Source organism: Anser anser, assembly GCF_964211835.1.
Source record: "Anser anser genome assembly, chromosome: 2".
NCBI lineage: Eukaryota > Metazoa > Chordata > Aves > Anseriformes > Anatidae > Anser > Anser anser.
Genome location: NC_139721.1, coordinates 57,368,062 through 57,394,443, shown reverse-complemented (window position 1 = coordinate 57,394,443; position 26,382 = coordinate 57,368,062). Strand labels below are relative to the sequence as shown.

The following is a 26,382-nucleotide window of genomic DNA, read 5'->3' as shown; positions in this document are numbered from 1 at the left end:
AATCTGATCCACAACCTCTTAGCTCTCCCTGCTACAGTCCAAACGTATTCCAAATTGTTCTTTGCAGCCTAAGGACTGTAAAAAAAGAAAGCATGAAATGGTCAGGGGTGGACGGTGAGCTGCTGTGTCTAATACACAGAAGGTAAAATTATTCCTGATTCAAAGGTAAATATCTTATATTTTTAGTGTAGTCTGCAGATAGATCCTTATATCTTTAAAGGTCTCAGAAGGGTCTGTCATCAGGATGCACCTCTTATCGTTCTGTCTTCCTCACAGTCTCATTGCCTGCTTGGCAGTAATTTTGGAAGCAAGACAAAGCACCTGGGCTCTCAGTCTGCACCATCCTGTATGAAAAGCATTCATTGATTTCACTTTGTGCTTCTAGAAGTAAAATTTGCAAAAACCGTCTGGAAAAGATGATTTTGCCATCAATCCAGCAGAATGGACTTTCATCTTCTACCCTGCTTCCACTTATAAATTAATAGATAAAAGGAACGTTCTGAGTGTGGCACTATGGCTTACATAACATGAAACAAAATCTAATCTTGACAAGACATTAAAATTAGTCTGAAGGAAATGTTCTCGTGTAGCCTGCAAACAGGTTGAAGGAAATACAGTGACATGAAATTATGAATGTTAAAATATCAGTCTAGAAGGAAAGGTATCTACTGAGAAACTGAAAGCCCTTGAAAACACAGGGGTATCATTATTTCATCCTCTTGACTCCAGCAAGAAGTTTACTTCATAATGTGCAGGCAGCATTCCTTAGTGGTGAACCACAGTATTAATCCCTTTCATTTTTAGCTTTTAATTTGGAAACAGGTTGGACAAGGACCAGATGCTGCCCTGATGGCTACACATGCTTGCATCCTTCTTCACATCTGCTAATAGCTTAGTCTTGCTTGAACTTCTCGAGATCTGCCTCTCCTTCATTAATCCACACTCTATCTTGCTTGACTCAGCAATTCTTGGAAATCATACTGATATAAGGCTTTTCTGTCTTGTCCTATGTTGTTTGGCATGATGTTACTCATGTTTAAGGCTTCTTCAGGTCAAATGCTGAGTTCTCTGGCTTACTGCAGAAATGTTTTATAAGAAATATTTACATTTTTCCTTTTATATCCTCTGCTTCCCTGTTACCAGAAAAGAAACATAAAATCACCTTTCCGTTATTTTTTATCTTGATTGTATTTGTTTTTACTGCTGTCAAGTATCACAGATTACCTTGTCATACATAGCATCTTTCTCCTTCCATTACAAATGAGCTTTCCTTACCTTTTTGTCCCTTTTAGCCTTCTGTTTAGCTGACCTAGTTATCTACATAATTCTCAAACCAGAATGTATCTGGATCTATAGCTAGCTCCCCTTTTTTTCCCATCTGAACTAACAATACCTAAGTCAGCTAACATTATCAGTTACAAATAAATAAATAAATAAACAAAACAGCAAAATTATTCTCTACTCCCTACCAATGAGCAATGTTCAATGTTCGGCCACATCCTGGGAAGCAGGGTGCCTCGACACGTATAGCAGTTCTTCAGGACAACAGACCTGTTCATAACAAGAGCCCCCCTTCTCCTTCCCCTTTCCCAGCTTCTGTTGCTGAGTGTGGCACAGGACATGGTGCTCGGCAATGCAGAAGAGTTCATTAAAGAGATTAAGATTGGAGGAAGCCTACATTGCAGTGACCACGCTCTGGTTGAGTTTGTGATCTTGAGGGATAAGGGCCTGGCTAAGAGCAAAAGCAGGACAATGAACTTCAGAAGAGCCAACTTCCAGCTGTTCAAAGAATTAGTAGATGAGATCCCATGGGCCGTGGTCCTTGGGGATAAAGGATTTGATAAGAGCTGGCAACTCTTTAAGGATATTTTCCTTGGAGTGCAAGAGCTCTCTATTCCCATGTGTCATAAATCAAGAAGGGAAGGTAGGAAACCAGCATGGTTGAACAAGTACCTGCTGGTCAAATTTAGGCAAAAGAAGGAAATGCACAGATGGTGGAAATAGGGTCATGTGCCCTGGGAAGAGTACAGAAATGTTGTCTAGATGTGCAGGGATGGGATCAGGAAAGCCAAGGCATTGAAAGAACTAAACTTGGCAAGGGATGCAAAGAATAACACGAAGGGGTTCTACTGGTAGGTACATTGGCTGCAAAATGAAGACTAAGGAGAGCATACCGCCTCTGACAAATGAAGACAGAAAACAGGTAACGACAGGTGAGGAAAAGACAGAGGTACTTAAAAACTTCTTTACCTTGGTCTTCACTGGTGATCAGGCTTCATACATCTGTCATGTCCCCAAACCTCTAGGTGGGGGCTGGGGGAGCAGAGTCCTACTCGCTGTAAGCAAAGAGCAAGTTCAGGACCTCCTGATGCAACTTAACAACTACAAGTCTAAGGGACCTGATGACAGGCATCCCAGGGTTGTGAGGGAATTGGCTGATGTAGTCACCAAGCCACTCTCCATCATATTTGAAAAATCATGGCAGTCAGGCAAAGTCCCTGGTGACTGGAAAAAAGGAAACATCACTCCCATTTTTAAAAAGGGTAGAAAGGAAGACCTGGGGAACTACAGACTGGTGAGCCTCACCTCTGTGCCTGCCAAGATCATGGAATGAATCCTCCTGGAGGCAATGTTAGGGCACATGCAGGACAAGGATGTGATCTAAGACAGCCAGCATGGCTTCACCACAGGTAAATCGTGCCTGACACATCTGGTGGCCTTCCATGATGGAGTAACTGCATTAGTCAACAAGGGAAGACCTACAGATGTCATCTACTTGGACCTTTGGGTCCAAGGACTAAGGCCTTTGACACAGTCCCACATGACATCATAATCTCTAAATTGGAAAGATGGATTTGATGGTTTGACCATATGGTGGATAAGGAATTGGCTCAATGGCCACACCCAGAGAGAATGGTCAATGGTTCTATGTCCAGGTGGAGACTGGTGGTGAGTGTTGTCACTCAGGGGTCTGTCTTGGGACCAGTGTTTTTCAATATCTTCATCAATAACATAGATGATGGGATTGAATGCACCCTCAACAAGTTTGAAGATGACACCAAGATGAGTGGGGCATTTGATACCAAAGAAGGAAGAGATGCCATCCAAAGGGACCTGGACAGGCTGGAGAAGTGGGCCCATGTGAACTTCATGAACTTCAACAAGTCCAAGTGCAACGTTTTGTAGCTGGATTGGGGCAATCCCAGACAGGATTACAGACCGGGGGAAGAACTCATTGAGAGCAGCCCTGTGGAGAAGGATTTGGAGGCGGCAGTGTGCACTTGCTGCCCAGAAAGCCTGCATCCTGGGCTGCTGTGCTGGGTCTGGTTGGGATGGAGTAAACTTTCCCTGCAGCAGCCCATAACGTGCTGTGCTTTGCACTTGTAGCCAGATCAGCACTAGTATCACATCAGTGCTTTGTCTATTGCTGTGCAATACTGGCACTGCATCAGGACTCTCTCCAACCCCCCAAGAGGCAGCAGGCTGGGGGTGGGCAAGAGATGGGGAGGGGACATCACCAGGGCAGCTGACCTAAACTGACCAAAGGGATATTCCATACCATATGATGTAACACTCAGCAATAAAAGGTTTGTTGTTGTTTGTTTTTAAACATAAAAATATGCAAAGCACTTCCTCAAATGCTTACTCTATCCATATATGTAAATTGTGTAAGAAAGACAAGTTAAGTATTTGGCTAATTTATAGTATTGTTATTATACCCTGATTATAGAAACTTAAGAAATGACCATCTGCTTTTCAGAGCTGTGTCTGAAAACTTTCAATTGTTATGGAATAACAAGCTAAACCTTTCCTAATGCAGCACGTGTCTACCTTGTGAGAAAAAAAAAAAAAAAAGTGAATTGTTTGATTGCCTAGTCAGGAGGGTTACAATTTGATACCTCGGTATGAAACGTTTAAGCAGCTTATCATCCTTACACATGTATCCAAGTACTAGGTTTTTGTGTATTTTGGAAACATTTCAAATGGAAAATAACATTATGGGCTTAATTTTTCTCACATGCACTCCACAGCAACAAAATTTCATGTCTCTCTGGTCTTCAATGCAATTTCTCGTGATTTACTGAAATAGGAAGAGTAAATGGGACAGTATGACTATGGCAACAGTTCATGGAATTCATGCAGGAAAATCTTCTTGTACTACCTGGAAAATACCATTAGGTTTATTTCTTTCTACTCAGAAAGGGACAAAGAATCCCTTGTGATGTAGGTAGAATGTTATGTTGGACTACTTTTAGCTGTTTGCAACATATATCTTATTCACCCATATGAAACACCATAAAGCAGACCTTCAGAGCTCAAAGAACACTATATGACTGTACAAAAGGAAGGTAATTATTTCATTGTCGAATATGTGAAATATGTTGCTACCTCTTGTCCATCAATCCTCAATATTCTTCTTTTAATAAACAGTGAAATAAAATATCAGTTAAAAAATCAATTAAAAATGGACAAATAGTTTTATTCCAAAAATAACATTCTCAGATGACTTTCTAGGGTTAATAAAAGTGTTCTTCTCAAGATTCTGGTTTAAATCTTCAATTATTCCATGAAATACACAACTTAATAAGCCACACATTAAAAAAAATAAATAAATAAAATAAAATTCCCTTTTTCTCAGCTGTTTAGAACTACCTTGTCCCAGGGGAGCATTCTGAAAAACATAGCCTGAGACAGTAAGGCATATTTTGTATTTTCTCATATTTTTATGTGCAAAAGAGCTATATTTGTCTTGGCATTTCTATTTATCTGAAAGATAAAATAATGTTTATTCTTTTTTATATTGTTTGTGATTTATATAGTGCTACTACAGTACTGTGTGTTTTAAACCATTGTAAAGGACAGAATTCCTTTGCAACAGCACAGGCATGTAACACCAGCAAATACTGTACCATATGAAAGGCACTATTAATGGTAGCAATTTTAAAGCTGAGTCACAAACATTTGCAAGAATAAATCCTAAATATATATAGTATAATTTTATGAGCATATTTACTGATTTTGATGATCAACACCTTTTTATGATGGCTCTTCTGTCATTAACAGAGCTCCTTCATTGGCTAGATCTATGTCAGCAAGTAGTAAAATACAATGGGTTGGGATACTCAGGGAGAAAAAGTTGGTGCTGAGCGACCAGTGTCCACACTATGTGTTCTGGGGTTTTCCTTTGGAAAGGAGTCTTTTCCTTTGCAAAGAGACGAGTCTGATCCCATTAGGAGTTCAATGCGTGCATTTATGGATCTCACTTTTCTAATTTAGTCTTGACTAACTGGAATCTAGTTGCCCACTCAAATCCCACTCCACAATACAAACTGGAGTATAGTAAATGGAAACAACAGACGTTAACTTCAGAAATGCACAGCTGATCCAAGTAAAAATGCTAATGCAGATATATCACTGTCCTCTTTTACTTAACCAAACTGAGTTTCTCTCAGTAATAAATAGGAGAAACACACAGTAGTATAACTTGTGTTTTTCTGTTGTTGTTGTTGTTGTTTTCTTTTTATGCAAATAGAACACATTAATAAACAAGATAAATATTTTCTATACCATTGAAATTATAAAGTTGAATGTACTGAATGTAATGATTAAGAAAATGCAGTTAATACCATGAAAATATTTAAATTTGGATTTCAGTATTATAATTAGGATGCGGGTGAAATGGTTAATTTCTATATTTCCAACAGTATTCAAATATATATATTTTTAAATCATAAATAATTTACTTTCATTGGTTTAATTTCTCTTACATTTATCAAAGCCTTGGGTAAAATGAAATATGAGCTTACTTCTATAATATCCTCCCAGCTCTCTCAGAATCTAACTTAGCAACAACATATTTCTGTAGTATATGTTTGTTCAAAATGAAATGCTCAGGAAAAATATCGTTGTTAATTTATCTGTATGATTTTTTCTTTCAAATGAAACCACTGTAAAATATTAAAAATACAGTAATATGCTACTATAATAAAATCTTTTCTTGTCTTTTAAGTTTGAGAAAGTTTAAGTAGATTTTCAATTGCTGGTAATCCAAATGCAACACTATAATGAACTATCCACCAAACATAATATGTAGCAAAGACTGCATTTGTAGTATCTTGAGGGATATAAACCACTGATTTTCCTGAACTCAAACATGACTTCCTCTTGTACCAAGAAATTGTAAAGGTGTTCCTTTTCTCTTCAACTATCTTTTTCTCCTGAAATATTGAATGAAACAAAAATGTTATGCTGCACTGCATTTAATATATATCAGTCAAAAAATATTAGAATGCTCTGAAAGTGAAATCTATTTAAGTCAATATTTAAAATACCAAAAAGAGAAATATAGTCTCTCTCTTGGACTGACAAAATTCTACCATAATGATCCTGGAACAAAGTTAGTTAAGGCTTTGGAGCTGAGATAACATGTGTTGATATATTCACTTATTCCCGGGTTTTGGGAAGGCCATGTGATCTATAATTAGGTGTTGACATTACTTTTTTTAATTTTTTTTTTTTATTTTTATACCATGTAAATACACTACCCCCCTTTAAAAAAAATAAAAATAAATAAAAGATATTCATTCTTAGAGCCTTAAAGCTATAAGACAGTAAGCATTAGGACCGCCTCAAACTTCTGCTCACAGTGTGTGCTGGTAATCGTATAATTTGGACATAATTTGAACAGTTAGGATTCACCTAACAGCATAACTTACACTGATTTTTCTAAGAGTAACTTGTCTCTAATTTATGTGACAAAACTGTCTCTTCTAGCACAAAAAGCACTGAGAAGATATATATATATATATAAGAAGTTATATATTGGTAGTATAAGGTAGCTAACAGGTATTCTGACAGAAGTGGATGACCTAGTGTATTCACGGCTTTCTTCTTTCAGCCGTTCCAACCTCAACACACAGTTCATCCACTTCTTCCAGGGAAATTCATGATGTTGTGACAAAGATCTATAATGCAGAGATTTTCCAGCATTTATTGCCATTATATTTATGTTAAAGATGACGTACTGGACACAAAAGCACCATTCCCTGACTTTTCAGGATCTCTAAGTATATTGTCCCAGATACTCACCTCAACCGGTAAAAGTTAACATCAAAATCTGACATACATACATGGCATAATTTTACTGAGTACTCAAAAAAAAACACACACACACACACAAAAGAAACTTAAGTTGTGCAGTGTGAGACTGAAAAACAACAACAACATAGATGCAATGGAACAAAGAAGAAATTTGGCAGAAAAAAATGTGACAGAGCAGCAATAGTGCTGGACTATTAGACTGTGAGGTGAAAAATGCTAAATACATGGAATGAACACCCAATGGACCTGTAGACAGACACTTGTGCTGAACAGTACAGGTATAAGAAAAAAGACAACATGGAAAATATAGAGTGATAGCAGGTTACAAGATGTAAAACTTTGAAGCATATGCAGTTTGAACTTTTGAAAGCAATGGAAAAATTTCCTTTATCTTCACTGTCCTGAAACAAGATTTTTAGACATGTAGCCTCGTACTAACATAGATATCAAATAGATCTGCCCTTAGGAATTTCACCCAAATTTTCACCTATAAAGGTTAGAACATAAAGGCAGGAAAAGACCCTCTGTTACCTATTCACGTTGTTTAAAATATAGTTTTGATTCTCATGTTTAAAATAAGCAATATTCTATCTTACTGGAAAAGGATGTGAGCGAGTTATTGTTCTCAAGCTATTTTCAGGATGTTGATTGATGTCTCCATATTTCACTGGATTATATTCTTACTTCTTAATCCGTTACTGCCTCTTGTTTTACAAGACCTCTGTCTCAGGGCAGAGGGTTGTCTTTGCCTGCACTGCACTTAGCTCACAGTGGGGATTTGATTCCTGACTGGACTTCCTTAGCAATAATGGAATTCACATAATAATGTGAATACTGACACTTCTTGGTAGCCCCAGTCTTACAGCCCTGCATTTCCAACATCATCAGTAAGACTAGAGGACAGAAGTAAAACTGGATAACAAGTAAGAGCCAATAACAAGGGCTAGAGGACAGAAAGCAACTTTAGCATATAAATATATACAAATGTTAGAATAAATGTTAGAAAATAAAAAAAAAAAAGTCAGCTGAGGCAACAAGAGCTTCACTCACATTAAAACTGTAAATCTCCTCAAGCTCTCATGAAAATAAAGCATTTCTTGATAACCAGCCAAGCATACAGGAGACTTACATCTACATATGGTATAAAAATTAGCTTTTACTCTTGCTTTTCTGATTTGTCAGAGAGGTCCATAAAATATAGTTTTAAATAACATCCCAAAGAAATTTAGAGCAGAGCACTGCAGGTAGAGCTTATTAGTCTATTGAAATACAGAGCTGGTATTACAGGATTATACAAATAGCATAGCTGTGCCACTGAATAAAAAGCTGTGATGAGGGCTACTTAATTTACAAATGTTGTCATCACCTTCACTAACCTTCCTCTTCTGTAATGCCACATGTTAAGGATCTATGTTCTATATTATACTAAAAGATCATAAAGCTTCATGTCCTGGTTCAGTATCCAACCATAAGTCTCTCAACTCTATTATCACTTTTAATAATGAAATTACATATAAATTGTCTTTTAGAGCTTGAACATGTGAAATTGTCATCGCTTTAAATCCCCTGCATAAAACCCATTTCTGTATCCATTCAGCTATGTGAGTAAGACAATGACTTCCTATAAAGAAGGATAGAGGAAATTACACTATAGCTGTGCAGGCTAATGAAATAAACGAAGAAAAAAGCAGTAGATTTTGGGTTATCCCTTCAGATAATTCTTCCTGTGTGCCTTAATCTCACTGTTCTCCCCAGAGATACTTTAGCCCTGCATGCTAAGTAGGAAACATTCAGATTTTCTGTCAACTCTGTTATTTGGGGTAATCCAAATAAAATAAAGCATGGGATAACACAAAGCCCATAGTGACTCCCCAGTGATGAAAAACCTGTGCTACTAGCAACTTATAAATAACAACTTGAGCTGGTAAATTCATACCTCTTCTGTATGGCTGGGGCACCCCTTTGCCAAGACCTATTCCTTCTACAAAGCAGATATGCAATATTTGAATATTTTGTTTATTCATTTGTTTCATTTGCAGCACTTGTGGTATAATAATATTGACAAGAGAGGTATGTCCGATTTTACTTAAAAGGTCAACTGTTATCAATTTTCACAGCACAGAACAGAGTCCCTGCAATGGATAAATATCAGAAACAGAGCAGATTCACATTTTCAGGTTCAGAAGTTAACTTTTGTGAGTATATAAAATAGTGATTCAAAGATTATGTTAAAATGAAGATAACAAATAGAAAAGGAAGAAAAGTTTATGTAACAATGAGGAAGGAAGTTTCTCTGATTCATTATGCTACCTCTGTTTTCCACACAGTGTATACAAATAAAGATAAGGAACAAGGAACCTTTTTTTTTTTTTTTCTCTTAAAAGTACTTGGGCAAAAAAATATATAAATTATTTCTGTGCAGAGCTGTAGCTTCTCTCAGCTGGGTGCTCACTTGCAGTTTTTCAGAGTAGACTTGAACATTTATCTTATGCAGGCTATTTGGAGAGGCAAAAACCCAAGGCTGAGACTGGGCTCGGGTCTCCATGGGTTACCTCCACAGAAAACAAGAGGAAAAAGAATCGCACCCAACCTGCCTCCTGCTCCCTTATCTATAAATGTGGCAGCCTAGCCCCTTTTGCCTAAATTTAGCGCTTATAACTTCCCTCCTTCTCCTCTCCATTTCCCAAAGTGACAGTAAAGTTGTTGTGGTGGGTTTCTAGAGAGATGAAAAGCTACTGGGCTTATTTCTATTCAGAGGTTCTCAGCTTTCTCATTCACAGATGAAGTTTTCTCTGTTTCTCAGTGACTGGTATTCGGTACATTGTTATGAGTTTGACAGTGTGTGGCCAATGCTTTCACAGTATTTACTGATTTAAAGTATTTTTAAAGTATTTTAGCAAGAATGCTTATTATCCAACACAGTCCAAAAGTTACCAGGCACATTTGAAAATGGCAGGCTATGAGCTAGGAAAAGAGCTGCATTTCTCACTGTATGACTTGTTATAGGGTAAATATATTGCAATAGGTAAATATCAAATGTGAATTCTTTCACACCAAAAAACAAACAAACAAAAAAACAGCCTTCTTCCCTCCAAACTGATGAGCCTAGAAGAAGCATTCTACAGACTATACCAACAAATAATATACATTTCTGGTTATTTTGCTGCTTAGAAAGCCCTTTCTCCACCCTGCCTCAGTGCATAACTGCAAATTCTGCTTGATATATCACTGATTTTCTTTGTTCCCCTTTGTTTTCAGCCCTTCACATCTTAGAAAGGTTTCAAGAAAATAAAAATAAAGATAATAATTTAAAAGTTTAACTCAGTAGCCATTGTGCTTGTATGCTTGAAACTGTCTCTGTCTCTAACTATCCCTAAATCTAGAGCCATTGGAAAAGGAGCTTTGGTCTGGGTTCAAAAGAAAATAATAAAGTCAACCATCAATTTTCACACTCACTCACATGGAGTTCACAGCTTTGTTTCACTTCAAGTTTATTTGTGGGCTGCTTTTGATTCGTTTGTTGTTTTTTGTTTGTTTACTTATAAAAGACAAATAAAAGAATTACTGTCTGTGGCTTTGTGTCATTCTGATGCTTTTGAGGAGACCAACATTCTTGTAGGCAAACACTGGTGAAACTAATTGCCACAAAACCAGAAAAAAAAAAAAAAACATACACATGCATGAAAAAAAAAAAAAGAAAAGAAAACACAAATCCTACAAAAAAACAAAAAGCACACACAGACACACACACAGGATGTTTGCATAATTATGTAACAAAAATGATGGGAAAACAACAACAAAAGAATATCAGACATAAAATTAGACTTCAACTGCATCTTTTTTTTTGCCTGTGCATACCTATACAGACTTTAACTACGTGACTGTAAACAGATTTTCAAATATTCAGTATTATATCATATATTTTCTAATTTTAGGTATTTATATATCAAATCATTTTAAACTGTTCTATACTATTATTTTTATGCCCAAGTAGAATCAATTAAATTCATTTATATGGAAAATACAGAGTAAGGCATTTTACAGAGCAATAGTAAACAGTTTCTGGAAAACAGAAACCACCTAAGCTTCCAGCTAAATTAGTATCATAGTTAACTGCTTCAATTCCTACATAGAATGTCTGGAAGATAATGGGGGCCTATCTGGATGGGTAAATGGGCTAAATAGTTAATTGCTTCAACCCTTTTGGTGAAAAAAAAAAAAAAAACATATGCTGTGCTGATGGACAGAAAGAAATTGTATATGGTTCAGTCCACAATCTGGCTATATGTTAAGCACCTCCCAAGAGGCACTCAGAATTACTCAGGATTGAATCCAAGATGATTAAAATTCATACCACAGAGAGGAAAGACCTACATATAAAAGCAAACAAAAAAACAAAAACAAACAACCAGTAACAGCAACAAACTTCAATCACCTCTGATTCCTATTAGTGTAAAACTATCAGTGCTTCTCCAGAGGTTTCTCCAGAGTGATGGGAGAAACAGGACCCTGCTGCCTCAAGGAAATAAATAAGTTTAAAAACAAACAAACAGAAAAACCCCACTGAAAATAAATACACTTAAGGTATGGATCTGAAATCTGAATATGAAAACATTGAAAAAAATATTTTAAGTGAAAGACTCATCTTAATGAAGTGAATAGGAATCCTATTATGTAATTTCCAAGGAATTGGATTTTGCCTTGCATGATCATGTAATTAAAATGTCAAATTGCATGCACCCAGGAGGACAGAATTAATGCCAAACATGGAATTAACATTGGTATTTCATGACTTTTAACTAATTTGCCATGTAACCCTAACATTCTCCAAATACTGCCTCATCCAAACAGAACTGCTTAGGGCTTTTTAAAATTGGATAGTGGCAGAGAGAAAATATTCCCTAGCACAGCTCCATTCGCCTGCGTGTTTCTGAAGCATTTTTCTCTCACAGCCCTTAAAATCTGAAGGCAGGTTCCTCCTTCCTGGGTGTCCACAGTCAGACTGGCACCCTGCAAAGCATCCTGAACTTCTGTTCAGGTAGCACAGGACTGACCTCCCCAGGAGCAGAATGCTCTGCAGAATATGAGGCAGAGTCTGGTTGCTGTTTCCACTTCACTTGATGAGAGAAGTGAGTTATGCCAGCTCTTCACTTTCCTCACCAAGGGGAAGGAAAAAAAAACACCCTTCTATCCAAATCTCAATCTCCTCAGTCCCTACCTGCCTACAGAGGCTTTGAAACAGGCACAGCAATATTTTTTTTTTTTGGGGGGGGGGGGGGAAGGCGGAGGAAGGTGACTGCTGCTCACTTCAGAGTAGTGCTACACATAATATGTTAACACACAGAAAGAAAATCACTTCTTCACCTCTTTTCTCCCCTGCATGGGAATTCAGCTTCGGTCATGATTGCACCTCAGGAACCACACAGTAAAAAGCATCTCCAGAGTGAAGGTTAGGAACTGGGCACATCTTATCTTATAAGATGCTCAGCAAGGGCTCTGTTTCCAGGAAAATGTGCTTCCTTTTGCAAGTGCAAATTTATGTCTGCTTTTCCTACAAAATGAATTGCTGGTACAAATGTGAATTCTTGAGCCAACAATTCATACTGCTGATACAAAAGCAGGCTGGGCACAGACTGTTACTAGGAAAAAAAAAAAGGTGGTGGTGGGATTGCTTTTCAGAATATATATATGAATGCTAGGACTCCTGTAAAGGACTGGAAAGAGCAGACTGTGAAGCTAAAAATAATCATGTCGTGTACTCCAGTGTTACCACAGCATATTTGGCCAAAACACAATAATCGAGTGAATATGAGAATTGCTACAGATCAAAACCAGACTTCTGTCAAGTATTTAAAGACATTTCTTTTCCAAGAGAGAAATTCTAAATTGTAAGCCACACATCCTTTTATATCACCAGGTAAGAATGCCAAATATACTATTTTCCAGAAGCACAGGAGAGGCTCCAAACTGAGAATGTTTTGGAGCTCCCTTTCCTCTTCACTCCCCTCCAGCCCCCCAAAAACAAACAAACAAACAAACAAACAAAAACTTACAAAGCCAAGTAGTTTCCAAGTTGAAACTGCTACATACCCTCTAACTTAACAAAAACTTTCATGATGCTTGCAATGAAATATATATATGTTTATTCTAGTTCTTCTTTCTTTAGTGCTCAGTTGTGCATAGTACTAGCCCCAGTTCAGAAAAACACGTAAACACAACCATAGCTTTAGTCACAAGAGCAGATTGCCATTCAACTTGATTATTTGATGGCATGATTAAATTCTAAGTACTTAGCTGTGTTAACGCAAACATTAAGGTTTTTGTCTCAGTAGGGCAAATCAAGTAAGCTGAAATTCCCTGCACTCGTATATTTGAAGTGTTGGATTTTAGATTACTTCTCTCTCTCTTTTTTTTTTTTTTCTGTAAGCATGCCATTTTGCCATAATGTCACTCCCTTGTTTTCTATGCATTTGCTATATTTTAACGAGAAACTGTATTTATTGATTCCCATATTACCTAGAGAAATGAGTTTTTCTTTCAATAAGATGATTACACATAAATGTTACATAGAAGTACAAGAAAGCTGGGTGTTGTCTTTTTTTTTTTTTTTCTTGATAATTGCTGAAGTGTATTACTCATCAGCACAGCGCAGTGAATGAACTAAGGCACAGATTCACAGCTGTGCTCAGTGTGCTCCACGTGCAGCTACGGGCACTGACAACGAGCCATTTGGGATGCCCTGATGCAAGGGCTTGTTCTGTGCTGGCCTGGTGCCCATCAGAGGGTGGGTAAAGCCACAAGGCTATTCTGTGCTCAGAGGGCAGGGAGGCCCCCAAGGTACCGCTCTGCCAGCCAAGCAACATCAAAGCATAGCAGCAATGCAGACGTGCCCTCCTTTCCACTTGTCACACCCTTAGATGCCTGAATATTTCTCTCTTGACCACAATAGTGCCAGTCTTTAGGGAGCAAACAGGATAATATAGAAATGCTGTTTTCTGAGACTAGTTTTTTGTTCTTAGGAAAGAATATGCATTATTATACTTCTGTATTCCCATGTAACAAAACACAACTATTAGTAATAAAATATTGTCTTTGTATCAGTAATGGTAAAACACCTTCATCCTTGTACTCCCTTAAATAAGCATAGACAATAGATTAAGCTCTTAAATAAAATTGTGAGAGCGGTCAGAAACGTGATGCATTGCTGTTCTGAAGTGCTAAAGGTTTTTCTTTTTCAAACTGCATAACTTTGTTCCGTCCTGGTTTATTTCAGACACACTGACAGAGTTGCAATTTTCAGGTTACACCAGATAAACAGATCAAAAAGCAGGCATCTGTACTTTCCAAAGTTTGGTTAAATCCCCTACCTTTCCTACATAGAGTGGGTCTGTGCCCATGTATTCTTCCAGCACAAAGAATTGATTCCACACCCAGCTGCGTTTGGTTCTTGTCCTCCCTGATTGAAAGTAGGGCTTTGACCTGGACCTTGAGGGCTCTGCTTGATTCATCCCAGAAAGACACAGGAAAAGAGCTATTATCTGCAACAAATGGCAGAACTCCACTTTGCCCAACTTCATCTTTTTTTTTCTCCTTTTGATGAGAGCAGGCACAATTCCAGTTGTCTCTGCAGCTCTAGCTTCCAGCAGGGTGCCAGCTGGGAGTCCAGAGATAATAACTTGTGGAGTGGTCGATTGGGAGAGGTCACCACTGCTGAGTAGCCTTCACCAAAGAAATGGCATAACAGGTACCTGTCTGTGGAAAAAAAAAAAAAAAGGAAAAGAAAACAAAAAAGACAAGAACTGTTGTCGGAACTTTATTTGTTTTTATATTTTTTTTTACTAATGCAAATTATTTGCAACATTTGCATAATGCAGAAATGTCTATTTATGATTTTTCTAATCATCAACACTGTTGAGTTTACTAATTAGTCTGTGAATTTAGACTTCATTCCTTGGATTTTGCTACTACTGATCGATATGTATTTATATTTATAAAGTTTTCTTGTGACTGTTCTCTTAATACACCCGTTTCTCCAGTACAGAGGCTGAATTCTCTTCTCTTTAAAATAAGCAAAACAAGTGTATTTATTTTACAGTTATTACTTCTGATTTTTCCTCCTCTGCCAGCTATAGTCAGCTTTACTTGACATTACCATGACATAATTATAAAACAGTTACAGGCGGGAAGCTATATTAATGGAAAGGACATATGTTAGCTTCTCTTTTCCATATAACTGAAGAGTAAAATAACAGAGTATAAGATGAATCAGAACAATTTGATTGATTCTTAGTCACAGTAGACCAGATGTTATGATTTGTTCTTATCTGAATCCGACCAGCTAAAAAGCCCTCCAAGTGTCCCCACTCATTTTTTCTATGTTTCTAAAGCAAATGTCAGGCATGATAAGAAGCATGTTAGACTAGCTTATGTACTTACTTATACACATGTATGTTCAGCAAGATCAGAAAATAATTTGATTTTGTGTTTTCAATGGAACCTTACTTTAATGATGAATGATTTTTCAGCAGAAACACACAGAAGTTTTATCTTTCTGTGCATCTTGTCTGTCTCCTTTTCAAAACCTTGATCATTTAGTAATTGATGGAACTTGCTAAGAATAAAGAATCATTTACAAAAACAACAAAAACCTTGAACAGCATTTAAATCAGTCTTAATTTTTTTTTTTTTTAAGTGCCTCTTACAGTTACAAACCTTCTCTGGCCAAGTAAAAATATATACATAATATAATGATTATACAAGTACAAGTTCTGTTAGCCAAAACCAAACGCAGCTTTGTATTTCAAGGGAATCATCTCCATTAAGTCCAAGTAAGCAATGCTCTCTCTGAAATAGGCATCCTCCTTGTCTGAGTGAGCAATACGGCAGACAAGAAGTATTTAAGAAGTGCGAAATACAAGATGAAAATGAGGATGAAATTAAAACAGTTAACAAGGCTTTCAATTAGAGTGAGCTGTTGCTACTTAGGAAGCCATGGAAGAAAGAATATTGCATCCTTTATACATTGTATTAAATCACATTATGCAGTAGACATTAAATCACGTATGCATTAAATGCTCTAGATAAACTCTTATATTCCTACCCACTACTATTAAAAGTGATTGGAATGCGATCTCTGATATCTGTTTTCACTATGTCAGGCTCTTTTAGCTACAGAACTATGTACCATGCTGCCAAAGGTACCTAGAGGGCACAAACATGAAACAAATAAAAAGCTCTTCTGATTATAGACTGTATTTAAAGCCTTTTTATAGTAATCCCTTCTGTGGTACTGCCCTGCACCAGAAAGGCTTTGCTTAGAGAATGGTGGGATAAACCACAAACCCACTGAGCATGTATGCTAAGCAGCAGCTATTTGAAAGCTTCCATATATGAAAATTTAGTGTCTCCCTACATGCAAAACAATGGGAATAGGTGTTGTCTTACCTAAACATCCTAATTTTCAAAATGTGATGCACAGTTACAAAGCATATCCCTCCACCTGCACCAACATTTTATTATTATTATTATTATTATTATTACTTTTTTTTTTTTTCAGCAGGATTAACATGCAGGTGTCATCGTCACTAGCAGAGCGTAATTTAAAATGATTAATCCCAGCTAGCTAGGTTTTGGTGTGGGCCATTGGGTAAATCATGACCAGGTGACATTGTAATAACCAAAAGGGCTACCACAGGTGTTAAGGAAAGTAGTTGGGCTTCCCAAGTGGCACATTCACTTCCTACCACTCCTTTCAAGTATGATAAATATTGTCTGTATTAGGGGCTGTTTGCACACCCTTTAGTTTCCCTCTCTGTATCTAAGTTACATTAGGTTAAATACATCTGATATTGATAAACTGTCAGTTTATTTCAAAGAAGCAGCAGATTGTTACTTAACAGAGATAAAAATATGAAATGGATTTTCTTAAGAAATGTCAGTAAAACATTTACAATATGTTAGAGTCTTTCCACTAAGCAGTTTGAAATGTCTTGTTCTTGCTCTGAACAGACATTTCAAACCTAGAATTGCTCTAACCTTTATCTCGAACAGTGTTCTCTTATATCCTTTCTTTTACACCTGCAGGGAAGTATGAAAGCCACCATATGGAGCGCCATGGTCCCCAGCCACACACCACAGCACAGAACTGAAAAACGCACCCAAAATACCAACTGAAAAACAGTCCATATGCTAGACAGCACAATCTGATGAAAAACAGAATACTCACACCCCCTGGAAAAAAAAAAAATGTTGTCATTTACTCATTCTCAAATCTTTTCACCACACAGTCTCCAGAATTCCAATTATTTTTGTTCAGCTGTGTGGCAGCAGTTTGCTCTGAAACACTCTTCCCTCCCTTCCTCCCCTTCAGGATAAATCTTCCTATTCCTCTTAGAGCACACCTCCCCTACCCCCCTTTGATTTTTTAGGGTTTTTATTTATAGTTCTTTCAGCACATTGCTTTTTGAGTGTGATACTTCCCAAAGCAGAAGTAAAAGGGCCTGGTGATTAAAAATCTTTTCTGTTTTGGGAATAATTACTTATTAAATTGTATTAAATTGTATCTTTTGTTCTGATATAGACATACATATTTATATGAAATTTTTATGGTTATGTGTAAAATATATATATATATATTATGTTTCTGTCCAGGCGTAACTAGCACTTCAACATCATCTGCTCTGTGAAATGCCTAGGTATGAAGTTGATATGTAAAACACAAGCAACATCATGGCATTCAGAAAACTGAAAAGTAAGCTAAAAGGTTGCTTTTTTTCCCCTCATCAAGGCATAAACTTAATGTTCTGAGAGTGCTTGCAGCTACAGGTATGACGAACAATGACAGCAATAGATGGAATGAAACTCTCTGATTTAGGTGCCTTCTCTATCACCTGCATTTATGCGCTTGAGTGTGAAATGAAGGCAAAATTGACCTGCACTGAATTTAAGCATTTAAATTAATCACTGAGTTTAAGCATTCTCTTTTATGAAATGGTAACCCGTTCTGTACAAACAAACTATGCAGAACAGAGAAATATTTGTATTTGTAATTAATGTCTTTAATTACCCTAGGACATTAGTACATCTTCATATAATGTTTCTAAATCCATGAAATGCTACTTCCCTCCTCAAAGAGGGTCTCGGGTGCAATAATGTCTCCTCAAGCTTTTTCTTCATGAAAAGTAATTTAGGTTTTAAAAATAAAATGAATTTGACTGCTCATGTATTTTAAGCAAGAGGCTCTACCTTCTACATCTAAGCTTGTATTCCTTATTTACTTTACATATAGTAGCAAAATTCACAAATATAAAAAAATATAAACCCAAACAACCAGTGTGTAATTCAAAGAGTACGTTATGTGATTTGGACTGTGCTTGTAGTGTGTCTTACCATATCAGTAACATGCTATCTAAGTGAACAACTGCAAGAAATCCCATCCTCCCCCCCAAAAATTCATTTATATATATATACATATATATATACACACATATATATACACACACCGAATATCAACTCTCTCATGTTGTGTTCTTAAATACTTGGTTCATCTATAAAACATCAGAATGAAGAATACACATCTCAAAAAATAATAACCTCCTTATTCAATATATACCATAAAATTTACATTTTCTCCCATCTGCTGTAGAGAAGTTGGGCTATATTTAAGTCATAGCCTAGTAGCAGAAGTGTTCTCATGAACACTGCTAATCTGAAAAAATGTTACTACTCTACTTCGCCAAAACAATCTGCTAGTGTCAAAAAGACACCATTATGCACTGTCTCCAAGGGGCAATCTTGATTTGATGAAAACATTCAGATCATGAATAAGATCCTCAGCTTTAAGGAATAGTTCCTTTCACTGCAAGCAATTAAGGGTAATTTACACCCACTGAAAATCTCTCTGAATATTTTGCTTCACTCCATAATTTCTAAAACAACACATCAAGAGTAGTCCTGGCTATACTCATGTACCCCTGAGCCCCACTAGATATGGACAAAATATGTCTTTGGTCCCCTAGAAGTCCTTATGAAAGCCCTCCTTCCCCACATCTGAATTTTCCCCAGTCTTGTGGGGCCTTTGGTGAAAGCCCTTGAGGTCTTTTTGGTGCCACCTAACCTTTGCAGCCAAAGCCCAAATTTCTACAGATTTCTCCTCACACATTGCTGCTGGTATCACAGTGCCAGCTTAATATATGAACCATATTATTTCCCTATCAACCGTGTCAGCCTAACATAGAATTTTGTCCATCAGCATATATTGTCCTAAAGACTTTGCAACATATAAAATACTTCAGGAAGAAGAGGTGGAAATCCAATACCTTTTCCATTACTAGACTCCACCTGACTGGATTACATTTCTCTGTTTTGAAAACTCAATGTCAGTTCAGAGCATCCATTTAAGGTTTAACTGAAGAGCTTTTCATTCCTATTGCCTCCCCCACCCCTTATTCTCCTCTCCTAAGATTGCTTCAATTTTTGACACTATAGCAAAAATTTACTGTTTAAACTCAGATCTCACTGTCTCTGGAATTGCAGCCCTGAAAATACTTGTAAATTTTATTTTAGCTTGATCAATAGCACATAGTTATCCTTCCTGCCCAGCCCCCGTCTCACTCCCCTACCCACCTCTCCCTCTTCCCCTCTCACCCGTTCCCCATACACAATTTAACCTTTCAATAAAACAAGACCCTCTGTGTTGAGATAATTCTGAGGGTGACTATTGCCACTGGATCTTGAACCAGGATCCCATAAGCACAGTAGAATCAGCAGGTGAGCCCCTTGACAGCTGAACTAATCTTGCTGAAATATTTATGTTTTGACATTCAGTTTTACAATGCCCATTGGAAAAGGTATCACTTTCTGTGGAAGAGAAAATTCCCCTTCGAGGAGCTGTAGGCTCACAACAATGTCACACATCCTAAATATCACAGGGACTCTTTTTGCAGGCACAGTAACTCTGTGATCCTTGAGACAAAAGACTTAGAGAACGTGTCTAATTATGGTGCAGATTGCAACGTCTGGTCGCAACATTTTTTCATTGAAATAAATAAATAAAGTAAAAAGGAGGGTGCCTTAGAGCAAGTGAGGTGGGGACCCTTCCATGAAATGAAGGTCTGTGAGTCAAGGCATTACGATCAAACCTGTTAACTCCCTGTGCCAGATGACATTATATCTACAGACCACAACCTCCTGCAGCTAACTGGCCTAAATATTCACATGGGAGATCTGTAAATGGAGTGCACATCCTGCAGTCTGCATCTGGTTATCAAGCAAGAAACTATCACTGCTCCAAACATATGGCACTGTTACACTAAGCTGGCTCCAATACCCTCTGACTCAGGTGAAAGGACTTGACGACACAACAGAAAAACAGTAGGCACACTTCAATAAATGATATGGCTTCACAAAATGCAGAAAGAAAACCAAGCAACTGTCTTTGGTGTTTCACAATATTCTGCAGTTGATCGTAAGGCTTTATGTGTCTGGAGAGCTCATATTTTACTTTATTTTTTTTCCCTCCCCCTAGAAAAATTGACAAAAGAAAGAAATTTTATATAATTTTCTCCACATGAAAGTGCTTTTTGGTTTTTCACCTTGCTATGACACATTTTATAGATCTAGAGTTGCTGGAAAGGAAAATGCTAATTTGATCAGTTATTGAAAAGAAACGCTAGCAGTATTTGTATGTGCAAGACCAATCAAGTCAAATATTTAAAATTCCACAAGCTCAATTTCTGCAGCCTCATTTAAATTGAGGAATTTCACATAATACCTAAGGGAAGAAATGACTTCGTGGCATTTCCTTGCAGAACCACTGAATTCCCAGAGGAGGCACTCCTGCATTACTGCTTAGAGTTAAACCTAGTTTGACAGGCAGGACTGAAGTAACCGTCATATATTTTACGCACCCTTCCTCAGCTAGAATTTAATGATTTTTATTCCTCCAAGAAAACAATACCCAGTAGTAGCATGAAAGCATACATGAAAAAAAAAAAAGAGAAAAAAAAAGTGCATGCTAAACTACAGTAAATTGGATGGCTCAGGAAAAGCATTCATTGAAGAACCACTGAGCAGATCAGATATTAAGTCAATAGCCAAAAAAAAAAAAAAAAAGTTACTACTCAAACTGACACTAAAACTGCCTTCTGAGTAGTATATTCATATGCAAAGCATATTTAGTTGGAAATACCTTCTATTTTCATTGCACGTTGGAGTCAGTTTGTGTGTTGAACACCTTTGAGAAAAGGCTTAGCCAGGTTTACAGCAAAGTAGGACTTTAATTTAGAGTAAAGCAACCAAGGTTTTGCATTAATAATGATTTTCTTGAGCCAAGCATCTGACAGCTGAAGAAACATAGAAAAACGTGGACAGAACACACTGAGGATCCATGAGAAAGATCCATTCTGCTCATCAGATAGTTCATGGGTAATCTGCAGTTAAACAAATGATTTACAATTACCTCTTTATATATGAGGTCTAATGGAAGGTGTCCCTGCCCATGGCAGCGGAGTTGGAACTAGACAATCTTTAAGGTCCCTTCCAATGCAAACTATACTATGGTAAGATTTCTATGTTAAGATTTCCTTGCTATTAAATCAATAGCAAATAATCAAGAGTGCTTTGCAATTATATCAATAAAAGTAGACTTAAAAGAGCTCTGAAGCTGTCATGTGGTACATTATTAACAAACACACTTCTAATGACCTACAGCAGCCTTTAATTACAATAAAGTCTTCCATTATAAGGGTGAAATGCCCTCTGATTAAAGCTCCAGTCTTTAATGATTTTTTGGTCTGTTTGTTTTAAGAAAATACTCTACATTACCAATGACTATTTTTTTCTTCACATTCACTCACATTTCTAAAATGCAGTGGTAGCTCAGATTATTAACTTGGATATTTAGATAATTTTCCAGGCAGTTCTTAATCTACTAAATTCTCAAACCCAGAATATTCCACATAACGTAAAAAGTTGCAAGAGTCAGCTTCCAGCTTCTTTGCTCTGCTCTGCTTCCTGTGGATTTTATTGTAATTATTTTTTAATCTTACTTAGGCTTTCTTCATGTCCCCCAAAAAGAAGCGTGTCTATATTAGATCCCCTGGTATTTGCAGGCTGTGAGAGCTAGAAAAGTGTGTAAAAGGAATTTAAACAGGATGTCACATTTGGTCCCTAGAGAGTTGGTTTGGACTTCTTTGGTGCCTTTTATTATTATTCCCCCCCTCCCCCCGAAGATGATAACACCACAGTCACACTGAACTAGTTTCAAATGAGGCATGCTTATTATTTCTATATATTGTCGCTTCACTTTTGCATTTTTAAAACTGTTAGGATATTGCTAAGAGCAAACCAGCACCATTTCCCAACTAATCTTCATCTTCTGACCTTTTGTACATTCAAAAGCAAAATTCTAAGCAAACTTCATTTATTTATGCAACTTGCATGCTGTTAATTTAACTTGCTCATCTGAATAGCTCTTCACCTGAGATTACATAGACCTATCTTTTCCAGAAACAGAATAACATCTACCTTTTACCAGTAACAATCCCCTACAAACTTCACAACATGTAACAGATGAGCAATTAGTAGATATGATAAAGGTAGAAAAGTAAAGTCACACATCACTGTCAAAGAGAGACTGTTACAGAAACTGACATACAAGAGTTTGGCTCCTTTATCTATTTATTTACTTATTTGTCCTGGAAAGCAATTTATTTTCTGCAAAGCTTTACGATCACCTATGTTTTAGCTGAGAAAATGGCAAGGCACTTTGTCTTGTTAGAGAGACTATAAAGTATACACTGCCCTTTCAAGTCTCTGCTTTGACTTGAGAAGTTATCTATCAGAACATGAGACTTTTTTATCTTGCAATGGGAAAAAGATTAAAGTATCAGCATTTCAGTTCCCAGAATCAGAGTGCCTCACTAGTCTCAGTCTCCCCTCCCTCCCTAAATCCTCTGGTTTGCTGGGAAAGCTATCGTTGTTTGCAGAATCCTGGCTCACCTGAACTACTTCACCTTTGGAAAGCATGGGGTATGAAGGCTAAATCCTATATCAAAAAGGGATATTTCCCTCTGTTTACCGACTAGAAGTTGGATCCAGATCACAAAATACTTACTGCCAGTGCACACAGTCTATTAGAGGAAAGCAGGACCTGTCTGTGTGTGGATATGTGGATAAATGAGGGAATGGGGCAGGGGGGAAGGGTCAGTATCAAACAGCCAAGCACTGCAGAGCCTGCCTTACCAGCTGAATGCTAATCAAAGAAATAAGCTCCCATCATTTTCACATTTGCAAACTCCAGAACATCCTTGACATAAAAGGACGAAAGCTCTGGGAAATAACTCTCGGGAAATTTCCCGGCCTCCGCAGTATTGCTCCGTAGCATCAAAGCTGGACTCAGAGAGCCAGGAAGACGACCGCTTTGCTTTGGCAGAAAGGACCGAGGCAGTCGGGACTTGCTGCTGCCTACATTTTGCATAAGTCTGTAGCCCTCCCTTCCCCCACTCCATCTCCCCCCTTGTCTGCGAGACTTCTCCGAAGAGTCAGAGGGTTGCTATTGTTCTCTCTCTCTCTCTTTTTTTTTTTTTTTTTTCCTTGATGCGGTAGGTGCACACAAGCGTAGAGCATCCGTGCTCTCTCTCTCACTTCTCACCGCTCCCCGGCCACAGCCGGCACTTGGGCGGCCGCTGCCAGCCGCGCTGCCCCGGGCCGCCCCTTCCCTTCTCTTCCCTTCCCTTCCCCGCCGCCCCCCGGCACGGGGGAGAGGAGACCACGGCGGCGAGACACGGAGGAAAGTTGCCGCTGCTTCCGCGGCCGCTGCCGAGCAGGAGCGGTGCGGGGCCGGGGGAGAGGAGCAGCGCTCAGCCCCCTGCCCGCAGCTACTCCCATTTCCCCCTGCCCGCATGGGAAAGCGGCGGGGGCAGTTGCAGCCGGCACTCACTCACCTGCCGTCCCTCGGCTGCCCAGCGCGGTATTTTAATCCCAAGGGCCGGCGGTGCCTCGGCGGAGAAGTGCTGGCGGGATGCTCCCAGGCGGCGGCCGGGAGCCCGCCTGGCATCGGGGCTGCGCGCCCGCCCGCGCACTCGCCCGCACCCGCGGAGGTAGGAGCGCCGTTGCTGCCCCGCTCCTCCTCCTCCTCCTCTTCCTCCTCCTCTTCCTCCGCGGCGCGGCACGGCGCGGCGCGGCCAGCAGCTGGGCGCACGGAGGGAGAAGTGGGCGCCGGTGCCAAGCCCAGCTCCGACTGGGTGCGGATCCTGGCTGCGGGAGGAGGAGGAGGAAGAGGGGAAAGAGGAGGGAGGGAGGGATGGAAGGAGGGGGGAGGGAGGGAAGGAGACGGAGGAGGTGGGGATGCTGCTCTGGGCAGGGGATGTCACCGCTCAGTGGCCGGTGCCGGCTGCCAGCTCGGTCCGCGGGCGCGGAGGAGGCAGGGCGACTTTTCGTACCTCCAGCGGTGCCTACTGAGCAGCAGACCCGGAGAGCAAGCAGCCTGCCGGCCCCGCGCCCCCTGCCTCTCCTCCTCCTCCTCGACACGATATACAGATGGAGTCCTCTGGATAAAAATCAGGAGCAGGGCTAGGGGGTGGGGCGCGAGCCAATCTATCTCCCCATTTGCATTTGAAAACACGGAGCTGAAGGAAAGAGTTTAAGATATTTTTTTTAATACTCCCTGCTCCCGTCCTCCCCTCCCCCCGCTTCCCGCCCTCTCCCCCCGTCATACACAAGCTTGTCCTAGGAGCCGTGATCAACTCAGCACCCGAGGCGTGAAGGCAAAGTCGCAAAACTAACGCGAAGTGTCCGGGGACCCTCCTTTATAATTCTGCCCTTTCAGCCCCTCCAGCCTGCCCTGTTTCCAGCCTGCAGCCCCCTACCCCCAAATTGGTCTGGGCGGCGCTGGGGGAGCCGGGGATCGTGGGGCCGCTGGGCACGGAGCTGTCACCAACCAAGCGACCGCAACCCCCTCACCCCTGCTGCCCTCAGCCTCCCCAGTGCCGCTGTCCCTCTTCTCTCCCCGGCTCTGTTTAAAAGGGGGGAGGGGAAATAATAATAACAATAAAATAAAGTGTGTGTAAATAGCTGGAATAAATAAACCAGGTGCTCTCGTAGAATAAACGGTGAGAGAGGCGCCTGTGCCAGGGGCGGTGTGCCCGTGCTGGAGCTCTGCGCACCGGTAGGAGGAGGAGGACGAGGAGGAGGCGCAGTGTCACGCTGGGGATGGAGCCTGGCAGCAGCCACGCACAGCCCCGCATCCCCAGAGCTGCCCGGGGAAGCCGCTCTGGGCAGTGAATACCTGCTTTGTTTGGACTTGGTTCGGCTGGGAAAGCGGCAGCACAAACTTTCTGCCTCGTTTCAGCACCGCTGAAGCCTTTTGGGTCTGCAGCGTCCACCAGGTCTGCCAATGAAATGCGATCACCCGGGACCCAGGACGCCTCCTGTTTAAAAAAAAAAAATAAATAAATAAATAAAAATGCAGAGGTTCCAAGTGCTGGCGGAGCTGCTGAACTGACATTTTCCACGGACAGAAATATTTTTAACAGTTACTGTTTTTAGAACAATGGATCAAACCAAGGGCAATAGCAAGAAATGAGCCTTGGCCAATGTCTTTTGATTTATTGCTTTATGAGGAAAGCGTTCTCAACCTACTATGAACCAACTAATAATCTGTGTTTGTAATTAATTTTAATTCCTCATATATATACAGTAAAATGTGGTGTCAACAATAATGAAGTAATGTGAAGACAAAGTCACTTCTTAAAAAATAAAATAATTGATTTATATCACAGAGGATTTTCCTTTTTTCCCTTTTTTTTAATATAATTTTAGTTTCTGGATGTGGTTGTAGCCTTTGAATTCAAGAGTGCAAACAAGTATACATATTTTTTATAAATGTAATAGGTAATCTCTATGTGTTTCTTGTCTTGTAGCTTCATTTTCAGATATGTAATTTCTGATGTGTCGCCCTTCTAACCAGAGAGCAGCAATTCAATAACATGGCATTTGAGGACGGGAGAAGTGGTTTAAAGAGGGCAACTAGAAGCAACTTCATTCTGGATGTTCAGCAGCATCTGAGTGTGTGGTTACAATGCAACAGGATGTATTCAGGCAAGAAAATCCTGAAACATGATTGCATGCAATTCCTTAAGATTGCAATTAAGGATTCTTCTTTCCTTTGTCCTCCTTCCCCCAATCCCTAATGCATCTTTCACGAATTAATTGAAATAAGACTCTTTGCACTGATCCTTAAAGGGCAAAGTTCAAGGACAATTTGTCTTTTCGCTCACAAAA

General features: G+C 39.2%; 1 protein-coding gene across 11 annotated transcripts in view; it reads right to left on the bottom strand.

Annotated features, from left to right (window-relative positions):
* The window catches only part of CDH7 (cadherin 7), a 91,564-nt gene extending 66,760 nt beyond the window's left edge, over positions 1-24,804 (bottom strand). The window contains exons 1-3 of one of the 11 annotated variants that reach the window (XM_083822719.1): positions 17,327-17,531; positions 17,137-17,245; positions 14,469-14,853 (exon numbers count right to left, since the gene is read on the bottom strand). In XM_083822719.1, coding sequence (XP_083678845.1) covers positions 14,469-14,678 — 210 coding nt within the window. In that variant the 5' untranslated portion in view covers positions 14,679-14,853; positions 17,137-17,245; positions 17,327-17,531. The other 10 variants (XM_083822718.1, XM_083822712.1, XM_083822720.1 and 7 more) reach the window with 10 other exon arrangements.
* Between the last annotated feature and the right edge of the window lie 1,578 nt (positions 24,805-26,382).